The 12,730-nt window shown below is 47.3% G+C and overlaps 1 protein-coding gene across 1 annotated transcript; it reads left to right on the top strand.

The window, feature by feature from the left end:
* The first annotated feature begins 6,991 nt into the window (after positions 1 to 6,991).
* BHLHE23 (basic helix-loop-helix family member e23) lies at positions 6,992 to 8,464 on the top strand. The gene has a single exon (XM_058850625.1). It carries the CDS (start codon positions 7,073 to 7,075, stop codon positions 7,745 to 7,747), a length of 675 nt encoding a protein of 224 aa, XP_058706608.1. The 5' UTR covers positions 6,992 to 7,072; the 3' UTR covers positions 7,748 to 8,464.
* The last annotated feature ends 4,266 nt before the right edge of the window (positions 8,465 to 12,730 follow it).

The raw sequence follows: 12,730 nt of genomic DNA, 5'->3' as shown, positions 1-12,730 counted from the left end.
GAGATCCTCATTGTGCTCTTTTTTTTGTCTCAGTTAATGCCCAGTGTGATGGACTGAGGAGGAAGATGGGGCAGAATGATCAGTGGGGAGCAGAAAGTCTGTGTGCACTGGGAGCCCTGACCTGCATGCAGAGCCTGCCTGTGCATTCACCTCCTCCTGCAGACACCAGGGAATGTGGGTTCCACTTGGAAACCACAGAGTTCATGGGAAGTAGCAGCTCGTGCACTCTTTGTGCAAATGAAATGTCTAGGACGTAAAAATCACCTTGGTGTGCCTTGTCTTCCATCTCCTCTGTTAAATAATAAATAGAAGCCTAATGGAACTGAGCATGACTGCAGGATGCAGTGCAAGTGAAGGCAGAGCAGACCTGTGTGTTCCCCCTTACTTCATCATCAGTGAGTAAATGGGTCACTGGAAAATGAGATCTAAGTAAATCTCCATCCCTTTTTTATTCTGTCTTTATCCTCAACCTCCTGTAATGAGATATGGCTCAAAATCACACACCCCTGCTAGAAACACTAAATAGAAACATTACAAATTATCTCATCAAACCGCCTTATGTTTCTACTCAGAGCTCAAGAAAACTTCAGGAAATAAAGTTTTTCATTCTAGAAATCCTTCATTTGGTTTTTAATTGTGCAGCAGGATGTCTTGGGATCTGGTCTTTTTCTCCACCCACCCCCCCCTTTTTTTAAATTTTCTATTTATTAATATTTAACCTCTGCACAGTGCAGGAGAAAATCATTTCTGCAATAACATCAGAATGGGAGAGTTAGAAATCAATAGCCAAGCTCTCACAAGACACATTCAATCCCTTCTTAATCCATTTTCGACTGTTCCCTTGTCTTATTAGAACAGCCAAGTTTTCCCTCACTCGTCAGGTTGGGATATTCATGTTGCAGGAGGGAACTGAAAGCTCCCAGAGAGGCACAAACCTTTGGAAAAGCAGGAAAGAGAACAAAGCATTTTTGTTTGGGGCAGAAGGCTGGAGATCATCCTGTGCCCAAAACCCTGCTTAAAAAACCCTCTGATTGAAAGTCTGTCCCCATTTCCTTGCATTGTGGCACATCCTGCATCCACTGCCAGCCCCAACCCACTGGAACATCTTTCCCTTTCAGTTTTCCTTCTGGAACATCTTTCCCTTTCAGTTTTCCTTCTGGAACATCTTTCCCTTTCAGTTTTCCTTCTGGAACATCTTTCCCTTTCAGTTTTCTTTCTGGAACATCTTTCCCTTTCAGTTTTCCCTCAGGACCCTCTGTCACACCCAGCTCTCTCAAGCACCTCAAGCATCACCTCCTCTTCTCATGGGTCACTTCTGCAGAAGTGTAAGAGCCAAACAAGCACACCCAGTGGGAGAAGCCAGAAAGTCAGTGAGCAGGAGAATCCCCTTCACCTTCCTTAGTGCCTCTAAGGTTTAAGGATGTGACAACATGGGCTTGTTATATGGGCTTGAGCACAGGCACCAACAGCCATGACTGCCAGTCTGACCAGGCACCACCTTGACCAAGCCACACCATGACTACACAGAGTTATTCAGCTCTGAACAGCCAGCCCACCCTTTCTCTCTGTGTTCTGCTGCTTCCATTAGCACTTTCTTCTTGGCAAACCAAGCACCTTCCCACTGGTATCCTGCAGCTCCCGTGCTTCCCCCTGGCCCTCGGTTTTATTTCAGTGAAGGAAGGCAACACCTTTGTTTGGACTCCAGGGCAGTAGCTGGGGTCCCGTCACTGCCTTCTCTTCAGTAGTTTCATGATCTGGGATGAAATTCTGCATAAAAGAAGTCAAGCTTTCTCTGGAAATACCTGCACGCTCCTCTCTGCGCAGGGCTCAGGATCTGGAATTCCCTCAGCAGAAGCAGTAACGAGAGCTGCTCAGTTTTTAGAGGGTGTATCCAGAGCTAAGGATCCTCCATGCATTTCTAGCTGCCATAAAGAACTTTGTCCTAGTGCTAAAGGGCTGGAAGTCTCAGGAGACCAGGTAGGAGGAACAAGAGGAGACTGGGACTTGGGAGCAGCAGGAACTCTACATCCAGTTTAAACATCCTGTATCCTACCTGCAAGATTGAAGCAGAGCCAGATGGGAAAGAGAGAATGATGTCCCCTGCTCTCCCCAGGGACAGGGGCTCCCTTGTCCCCCGTGTCCCGGCAGCACATCCAGGCTGGCTGGGTGTGCCTGTCCCTCCTGCCGAGCCCTGCCAACCCTCCCCGGCCTCCGCCGCTGCCTCCCATCCAGGCTGCTGCAAGAAGAGACTTTGCCAGCAGAGGGAACTGCAGACCGGATAATCTCTCCTTCCCCACTGAAACACTCACCAAAAACCGTAGCTATGCTGCCTCTCTTCTGCTGCCTGAAAAAGAGATGTTTGAGGTTCCTCTGCCGCTGCGCTTGGCCAACTTGCTGCTGGTTGGTTTGGTTGTTGAGAGCTTTCTGTCTAAGGGGACTGCTAAAGAAACCCGTTCAAACAAGAAACCAATTGAAAACTCTCTGTTTACTGTATTTTTTTTTAAAAATAATACTAATCCTGCAAATCCCTATAGCTATCTTCTTGCTGCCATCTAGTGAAGGGGAAAAAGTATGACTTGAGTGACATAAGAAGAGCAAAACCTATCCCAGAGGCTTGTACTTGTTTAACAAACTCTAACTTTGAATAAACTGCTTCAAAACAACCTTTAAAGTTGCATGAAGATTTCCTTTTTGGAAGTCTCCTTCATAAAATGCCCTCCTAGGTCCTCGAATGGACAACTGCTGGTGAGAGCCTGGCTTTGCCATCACCGTTTTGTTGTACTGAAACTCTTCCTGCTGCTCTTAAAGCTGTAGGAATTGTGGTGGTCTATGCAGGATCAGGCACTAATGGAAGCTTTCACTGCCTTTTATATTACCATGAACACAATTACTGTAGGAGAATCACAAGCACAGGCTCTACACACCCACCTAATTTCTCAGGCTAGGTTTTATAAGCAGAATCAAACTCCTTGTTAGGACCTGAGAGAGCTTCAGGACTGAGAACAGGAGTCTCACCTACAGAGTCCTGTGTCTTAGCCTTAAGATTTCCCAAAATAAAAGCTGTACATTCCTGCATGACTCAGGAATTATTGTGAGGAAAGCCTCAGCTGTGTGACAGACAAGTGATAAACAAGGAGTCAGCAGAAACACAAACACTTCAGCAGCTCCAGTTCTCGTTGCACTCCTGTCATGCTTCCATGACCTCTGGCTAGTCCAGACCTGTGTTTTTGGCACACACCTGCCAGAGTGCGCTCTGCCTGCTTTCCCTACCTTGGGTTTTTATCTCTATCCACCAATCATTTCCAAACAGCCAGACCCAGCACAGCATTGCCACAGCTTGTGCATTTTCTACACAGTTGTTCTTGCTGGTTTCGTGCTGTTACACACAGGGGATGAAGTATCCACCCATCACTTCCATCAGATCGGGGAGCTTCCAGTAGAATAACTCCGCTCATCCCACCCTCTCATTCTTTTGTACTCAGCAGAAAATGAGCCAATGACATAATTTGATGCTTGAACACTTCCTCGCTTTCCAGCCTCCTTGTGTTTGGATATAAGATCCAAACCCTGACGTGCTCGCAAGAGTGAGCAGGGCTGTGTTTCCCGGGATCCTTAGCACAGGTTTGGGATGACAACCTGAGACCCGAACGCTCTCACGGCTCTTATTGTACCCCTCAGCCTTGGGGATCACTTCGGAATTTGTAGCGCTTTGCCCGCCCTTGGCTCGATGCCGAGGAGCCGAGTGGGTGCCGGGGGGCGGTGGGTGCCCGATCCCCTCCGGTGGTCGCTAGATGTCAGCACGGGACCGCCAGCCGGCCCCGGGGACACGACAGACCCCGGCCCGACAAAGCCGCACCGCTCCCGGGAGCCACAGACCCCGGCCCGACAAACCCGCACCGCTCCCAGGAGCGACAAACCCCGGCCCGACAAACCCGCACCGCTCCTGTGAGCCACAGACCCCGGCCCGACAAACCCGCACCACTCCCGGGAGTGACAGACCCTGGCCCGACAAACCCGCACCGCTCCTGTGAGCCACAGACCCCGGCCCGACAAACCCGCACCGGTCCCGGGAGCCACAGACCCCGGCCCGACAAACCCGCACCGGTCCCCGGAGTGACAGACCCATCCCAACAAACCCGCACAGCTCCCAGGAGTGACAGACCCATCCCGACAAACCCGCGCCGCTCCCGGGAGCCACAGACCCCGGCCCGACAAACCCGCACCGCTCCCGGGAATGACAGACCCATCCCAACAAACCCGCACCACTCCCGGGAGCCACAGACCCATCCCGACTAACCCGCACCGCTCCCAGGAGTGACAGACCCATCCCGACAAACCCGCACCGCTCCCGGGAGTGACAGACCCCGGCCCGACAAACCCGCACCGCTCCCGGGAGCCACAGACCCCATCCCGACAAACCCGCACCGCTCCCGGGAGCCACAGACCCCGGCCCGACAAACCCGCACCGCTCCCGGGAGCCACAGACCCCGGCCCGACAAACCCGCACCGCTCCCGGGAGCCACAGACCCATCCCGACAAACCCGCACCGCTCCCGGGAGTGACAGACAGATTTTATTTTCTGCCATGGTCTTACACATGACTCACTCCTTTCTGCTTTTTGTTTTGTTTTAGGGTGTTTTGGGGGGTTTTTTTGCTTGTTTTTTTGTTTGTATTTTTGTTCTAGTCCAACACATCAAAATCTAAATTCCTGATTCTCAGTTTTCAGTGAGAAACCGGGTTGAGTATTTTCAAAGATGTCTATTAACAGCTGCAATTTGAGGCAGAAGTTCAAAGCAAATTCTTCCATGTGCACTTTTTGGTGGCACATTAAACCTGAACGGATTTCAGATTCATACAGGCTCCAAATGATTTCTCTAAGCTGTGTGTTTTGGAATTACATACAAAGCATCAAATCCTCCTGCTCTGCTCTCCTGTAGCATATGCACTTCCCAAGCTACCCTTCAGTGTTGAAATAACCCTTGAGGAACTAATCTGTTTAATAAACCATGGGAGACCCTGTGTGAGAAGTGTTTGCTTCTAATTTTCAGCCCACTTAGATGCACGTGACATTCTTAGAAAGCCAGCAAAGCTTGTATGGTGCCTTTACAACCAGAATTCCTGGAAGTTTATAACACCGCTGGTTCTTCTCATTGCAGGATCTTAACACATTACCAAAAAAGTAAATTATTTCTAGCAGGGGACAATCCTGCTTTTAACATTTCCTCTGCATCTTTCTAATGGAATTACTTATGCCAGTGATGATATTCTGGTACCTCCTTCCATTTGTTGTGACTTGGAGTGTGGGAGTGGCTCCAGAGATGAGAAGTCACGGTGTGCTCACTTGCATTTGAAAGTCACAGTGGATATATAGAGTGTCACCATGAATATACAGAGTAATCTGTCCCAGGAGTGGCTAAGTGGTTCAATTCTCATAAAACAATTAAGTTACTAAAATCAGTAATTGGTCTTCATGGTTGGATAAGCCCGATAAGGGGAGCAAAAGGGAGATGTGACCATATTGTAACATTCAAACACTAGAGGTGAGGTAAGAGAACATCAGTGAAAAGTGTGATGGACAAACCTGCTGCACACTCTGATGCCAGGCTCAGACAGAGCCAGTTTTATGTGCTCCACTCCTCCAAAAAGGAGGAACACAACCTCCCAGATGTGCACTCACGGAGCAGGGGAGCAGCCTGGTTCAGGCAGCAGCTCTGCAAGCACAGCTGAGGGTGAATGTGTCACTGCTCATCTCGGCTCTCCTGGCTCTGATGTGGAGAAGGAAGGGAGACAAGCTCGTCATTTCACATTAGTGCACGGCACACAGGGAGGTGATGGGAAGAGGACAAGCCAACTACGCTTTAGAGAGGGCCTGAGAAAAACAAACCACATTCTGGAAGAAGCTACCTGTCACTGTAACACCCAGGCTATTTACTACAGCAGATAATCTGCCAGGTGCATCTCCAGCAACTGGTTGCATCTGCCTGCAGGCAATATCCCCCTGCTCACATCTATGTGTCACTGCACAGGATTCAGGATTCAGGATTCAGGATTCAGGATTCAGGATTCATCCCATCCTTTCCAAGCAGATGGTTGAGGGGCCTGGACCAGGCACATGTCATGCATGGAGAAAGCCTAGAATGCCCTTATGCTGTATAAAACAAACCTCAGTAATATGGAACAGTCTCCAAACTCTAGAAAATAAAGGAATTGTGACCTCTTTCTGTTGCAATTAAAGTTTAGGCCCCTTTTTGTCATCTTGATGCAGGAATATGGGACTAAACATCCTGATTGTCCTTCTCCATGCAGCTCCACCTTTGCCAGTGGCTGCCTCGGATTCTCCTTGAGGTTCCTGCATGGATCAGACACCACCAGTCATGCAGACCATGCTGTGGTTTGTGTCCTGTCCCAGGGTCATTGCTGGCACCCACAGCTGGGGAAAATGCAGAGTCCCTTCAGAGAAGGGCTGGGTGATCACAGATCGAGCCTTTTCCTGGCACATGGAAGGGAGGAACACTGTGAGCCCCCAAAGAAAACGGGAATAGATGGGGCCTTTGCCTTGGAAATCTCCCTGCACAACAGATGCCTTATCTGTCAACCCCACCTGAACCACCAGGGCTGGATCTCAGGCACTGTGTGTGCCCTGGTGCTTCCCTGTGCCTCCAGCATCCAGAGACAGTGAACTAAACGGAGGGGAAGGGAGGGGAGGGGAGGGAAGGGAAGGGAAGGGAAGGGAAGGGAAGGGAAGGGAAGGGAAGGGAAGGGAAGGGAAGGGAAGGGAAGGGAAGGGAAGGGAAGGGAAGGGAAGGGAAGGGAAGGGAAGGGAAGGGAAGGGAAGGGAAGGGAAGGGAAGGGAAGGGAAGGGAAGGGAAGGGAAGGGAAGGGAAGGGACCTGCCCTGCGATTGGCGGCGGGTGTCCCCGCGGCCCCTGTCGGCGATATAAGTGCGGCGGGGCCGTTCTGCGCTCACTGCCCGCCCCCAGCCCGGGCGCAGCGCCGAGCGGAGCGGAGCGGCGGGGCCGCCTCCTCCTCCTCCTCAGCGCCCAGGCAGCGGCGGCCGAGCGGGATCGCCGGCGATGGCTGAGCTCAAGTCGCTGGGCAGCGAGGCGTACCTGGCGCTGGCCCCGGGCTACGGGCCCTCGGCTTTCGCCTACGGAGCCGTGCGAGGGGGCGCCGAGGGCCCGCGGGGCCCCTACGCGGGGAGCGGCGGGGCGGACTTCCACGCCGGGGCAATGGGCAAGTCGGCGGAGAGCAGCGGCGAGCAGAGCGGAGACGAGGAGGACGGCTTCGAGGCGGGCGTGAAGGGCGGCTCGGGCTTCGAGCGAGAGGGGAAGCTGAAGGGGGGAGCCCTGGGCAAGAAACCCAAGGAGCAGCGCTCGCTGCGCCTCAGCATCAACGCGAGGGAGCGGCGGCGGATGCACGACCTGAACGACGCGCTGGACGGGCTGCGCTCCGTCATCCCCTACGCCCACAGCCCCTCGGTGCGGAAACTCTCCAAAATCGCCACGCTGCTCCTGGCCAAGAACTACATCCTCATGCAGGCGCAGGCCCTGGAGGAGATGCGGCGGCTGGTGGCCTACCTGAACCAGGGCCAGGCGCTGAGCGCCCCGCTGCCCGCCACCCTCAACCCCTTCGGACAGTCGCCCGTGTACCCCTTCGGCGGCGCGGCCGTGCCCGGCTGCCCCGAGAAATGCACTGCCTTCACAGGAGCCGCCTCCGCCCTCTGCAAACACTGTAACGACAAGCCTTGACTTCTGCCTTCTTCCGCCTTTTCCTTTCTTTTGCTTTAGTTTTGGGTTATTTTTTTGTTTTGGGTTGGGTTTTTTTTCTTTTGTTTTGTTTTTGTTTTTTTGGTTGGTTGGTTTGGTTCTTTTCCGTGCACTTTTCTTTCCACTGCCATCAGCCCTGGCTTCCTTCCATCAGTTAAGTCTGGGCTTTCTTTTTTGTTCTTCTCTTAAATACCACCCCCTCCCCATTTGGAAATATTTGGCAGTTCACGTGGACCCCCCAAAACACCCACTTTCTACTTTATTTAGTTCCCCCTCACATGCAACTTCATCTGTAGAGTTATTTCCTTCCCAGCCTGTCAGTGGATTGTGAGCGTAATGTTGCTTTTCGCTTGCTCTGAGCTACAAAGTTTTTGTGCAGTTTTGAAACAGAACTACAGAAAAACAGAGAGGGAGAGAGATCTGGAAATGGAAACCTCAGCGAATTTGCCTTGGCATGATCGACCTGTGTTAAAAATAGATTTAAAGGAGGGAGGGGAAGCAAAATCCAGCTGCAAACTATGCAATGTTTGAGAATCATGGGCGGAGGGGATTCTGTGTAGCCAGCTGGGGTTGGACTGCACCCGCAAATCCAAATGGAAATCATTTGGTCAGTGCTCACGGGAGGGGGGTTGTCCAGTACCCTTGCTTAAAACAGTTGATGCTTCAAAGTAAGATGCTTTTTTTTTTTTCTCTCTTAAAAAAATTAACCCGTTATTGGACTGAGAGGAACCTGTGATTGTATGCTTATGCTTGCTGTTTGCCTGTTTCTCAGCTTGGTTAAGTTTTCCAGATGATTTTCCAAAGTCGTTGCTCATCATGATGAACAAAGCAAAAGGTGACTTAACTTATTTATATGTATTTATAATAAATAAAAGACATGAATAACCACTTTCTCTGTCCTACATGTCTCTAAAACCAGCTGGCAGTCCCTGCAGAACCCCTGCTGGAGCCAGGTAAAGCAGAAATGGATGTGACAGGAGCAGCTGAGTGAACTTAGGGGAATGATCAGAGTACTTGGGGAAAGCGTGCGGATGTTCAGCTCCTTATCAGCAGTGATTTGCACTTTTTCTCCAGTTTCTCCTGAACCATGAGCACACAAAAAAAGTTGCTTAAGTCTGAGTTAAGCAGGCAGGGGTTTAGGCTGTGTGCTCTGGCATTTGCTGGGGTAGTCTGTGCCCTGACAGTGGTGTTTGACCGAGGTTGTTGCAGCAGCGAGCTTAGCTCTGAGCACACCCATGGAAAACATGGCAGGGAAGGAAATCGCTTAAAGACTCTGCTTATCCCTTTGGCTCAGTTTTCTGTTCTATCCACAGCTTGACCCAAGATCTACATCTGGGCTTTGGGCCACTTAATATCATGACTGAACTAATGATCTCTTGCCAATATTGACTGTGTTTGTACAAGTTACAAAGTGCGTCTCTCGCTGGCTGAGTTCTCGGTGTCGCTTGCGTTTGGTTTACTTTGGTTTTCTGGTTTATGTTGTTAAATGCTTTGGTGCCTTGTATGCTTCACTAGTCATTATATAATAATGATAATAATAATTGAGGTGCATTCAGTGCTTTCTGTTTGGGTTGGAAATACCCATCCAATGTCAGAGCAACCACGTAAACTGGTACAGTCGCAGCCTCAGGGGCTCGAGCTGTCTGTGGCCATTTGTGTTAGGAATGGGGTGTAACTATTTAGGGTTATTAAACCAATTTCCATGCCTGTCGCTAGTGTTATGCTAATTTGAAAAGGACTGCCATCCCTCTGAAGCGCTTGTCCATGGCACTTAATTTTAATTAATACATTTCCAAAAGACTTTTTGTGTTTGGAAAACGAAGTGTGTGATTAAGCCTTATTCATAAAGACATATGTTTAAAACTGGTTCCTGCTCATTTCCATTTTTATATCTTCATTTCTTTTCTGTAATTAAAAAAAAAAAAAAAGAAAAGAAAAGAAAAAGAAACGAGTAGTTTTACAGAACATTTTATCTCTTGTACCTTTTTCCATAAAAGAAAATTTTGAAAATGCTCTTAAAGCACGTCTGATGAAGTGAAAGCCAACCAAAACCCCGACTGAAGCAAAAATTACTGGAAACTGCAGATCAGCAAAGGTCACTTAAAATTTTGCAGACTGAGTTGTTGCTAGGAAATATTTGGGAAAAAAGGCCAGTTTAACAGGGAATCATAATTTTTAAGTAGATGTATGTTAGTTCTGGTTAAAACTACAGAAGATTGATTACATTTAAATGGTGATTAGCTTAACTGTTCTTTTTTCGCCAAAGCTAAAATACTTGGAGAATAAAGCACTTAACAGCTCAATATTTCATCTGAGTTTGGTTTAGTTAAAGACTTAAGGCTAAAAATAATGGAATCTGTAATTGCTTCTTTGTCAAATAATTATGGCCCAAAAAAGAAATCTTACTAATTTCAGAGCCTAAAAACTCCTACACAGTCTGAGACAAGATATTTTTGGAATGATGGGTTTTAGTACAGTGATTGTTTTAAATCTCTCCCTTTCATTTACATCAGTAAAAACTTGCTAATACTATCATACCTACTTAGAATCCTAAAATTCTACCTTCTGAGAATCCTTTAAATATTCAGAAGGTTCTTCAAAAGCCCACTTGGAATTAAATGATCTCAGGAGGCTAAGTAAGGAATTTCAAATATAGAAGGGAAAACCTGCATTAAATTTTTTTTTAAAGGAAAAATATCAAGTTTGACTATTTAAGTGCTGTTAAAAGGCCAGATATTAGACACAAGTGTAGAATTTATCAAAGCAATACTAAAGGCAATTAACCTTAAAGTACAATGGTTTCAATTCAAAAGGAAAAAGAAGGAAAATCAGAACTTTTTCTGCAACAAATATTAAGCTAAAACTAAGTTGACCAACTTCTCAGTTAATCTGGGAGTTCAGTCCTGTCAGCTGCTTCTGGCCACCCTGGACTTGCAGGATTTTTGCTGGAGCTGGGATGGAGCCCATTCCGAGCCCTCTGAGTTTCCCATGACAGGAAGGCACCTGCTCCGAGGTGATTTCCACCGTGCTGAGCTGCTGCTAAAACTGCTACCAAGTGAATGCCTCATACTTCTCAAAAATGATTTGTTGGGAGGGGATAAACGAGCAGCTGACCGTTGCATTTGTGTGTGTGAAGCATCAGTGCTGACCTTGCAGATGTGCGTGGTTATCCTGAGGATGAAGCCCTGTTCTTGTCATTTGTTTTTCCCCTTCTCTGGCATATTTTGTGTACCATGTAAGGTTTGAAGTGTCTGTTTCCATTTGGTGTTTCAGAGAATATGAAGGGAGGACTTGAGAAAAACTGAAGATCTTTTTTTTTTCTGTTCAAATGTTCTTGTTATGATGCCTGCTTTTTTTTTTTCTTTTTAAGGATTTATTGTGTATGCTCAGATGGAACTGAAATACAGATCGTGTGTTCTAATGTACTTATTATCCTAAGTTGTTCATACTTGGAAAACATAATGCCAACTTTTAATTAAATATAATATATTGTTTTCTAACCTCACTTAGTTTTTCTTTGAACTCCAAGACTGAGCAGCAAGAAGTGTCAGAAAGAGGAAATGCTGCTTCGCTGTCTGTTGCATTTTTTAATCATGTAATTCTTGTCATTAACCAAAATGAAGGTTTTACTAACCAATATATATAATATCACTAATAGGGGATTGGAAACTGCTGTCAGCTTGCACTGCATCAGCCCAGGTTTAACATTAGCAGTTGAGCCTGCAAGGTAAAATGTTCTTTAACCAAACACAGTTAAGCAACAAGTTTGAAAATGGAGAGTCCAGAAGGCAGCTGTCTACCTCAGATACCGGCAAAAAGTTAAATCAGTTCGAGTTCCTGGAAAGAGCATGAGAATCATGAAGCTTTCCTTGTCCTTTGATGCATATCTCTGATTTTGTGGCATTCTCTCACAATACCTGAATATTGCTGCACGCTGAGCTTGTTTCCAAGACTTTAGGAAGTGATTGCTTTCTGTTCTCAGATCACTTTCTGGTATTGTCTTTTACATATACATTTCTATAATTTCCATTTTCTAAGATCATTTGACATTTTTCAGGGTGAGATGAACGCAGGGCCTAACCCTGGTGCTCTTTTGCACATTGGCAACGTTGGTGATATTGGTGACAAGACGGGGCTTGGCGCTCCGGGGCACAGCGGTGGTTTCTGACCCAACAAGCCACCTTTAAGAGGCTTCAGAGCCCAGAAAAATGTGTACAAGCTTTACACATTTATTATATCAGCCTTGTAGCTTGTGTAAGGTGTAGGGCACGGTGGATAAACCCTTCACATAAAAGCTCTTGTGGCTTTTCAGCCTGAACCCGCTGATCGACAGCGAGAGTCGCGGCACGTCCCGCCAGGCTGGGTCCTCACACGCAGCAAGTCTCCAGCCCAGTTTGCCACAGCTGGAATTATTTAGTTCACAGTTTAGGAGAACAAAACCAAGCATTCCATGTTTCACTTCCACAGCATTGTGTTCATCAGGTGTGTTCCTTGAGTGGACTCTTGAAAACAAGAGGTTGGACCCTGCAGCGTTACTGAAATTTGTTTTACCTGTGCTTGTTCCCTGCCATGTGAGTTATCAGGAGAGAAATCATTGCTTTGGTCTGAATCAGTGAAAATGCTTCTAAAGAACGCTAAAATACACCACCAATATTTTCAATTTTCAAAACTGTTTTTATATTGTTCTCTGTCATTTGATAGAATTTTGATTAGTATTGCACAGTAGAAAAGTTGGGGTTGTTTTGTTTTCACTAATCCTGATTAAGGCTAGAAAAGACTCTTGATTACAGTAATTTTAATAATGTAAATTTGTTTGTGATATGTCTTTAGTCTTTAATCCCCTTTGGCATTCCATTCAAAGGGAGATGAAAATTTCAGGGATTTATAACATTTAAATCAGTCGTTCTATGAATGTTTCTCAGGTGGTTTTTCTCCTACCTGAAATAAAAAAATACCTAAATGGGT

This window comes from Poecile atricapillus, chromosome 15 (genome assembly GCF_030490865.1).
Source record: "Poecile atricapillus isolate bPoeAtr1 chromosome 15, bPoeAtr1.hap1, whole genome shotgun sequence".
Classification (NCBI taxonomy): Eukaryota; Metazoa; Chordata; class Aves; order Passeriformes; family Paridae; genus Poecile; species Poecile atricapillus.
Note: the sequence above shows the minus strand (reverse complement) of the source record. Positions and strands in the feature narration are given on the sequence as shown.

Coding starts and splice junctions, on each gene's coding strand:
- BHLHE23 (XM_058850625.1), top strand. CDS start 7,073: ATGGCTGAGCTCAAGTCGCTGGGCAGCGAGGCGTACCTGGCGCTGGCC.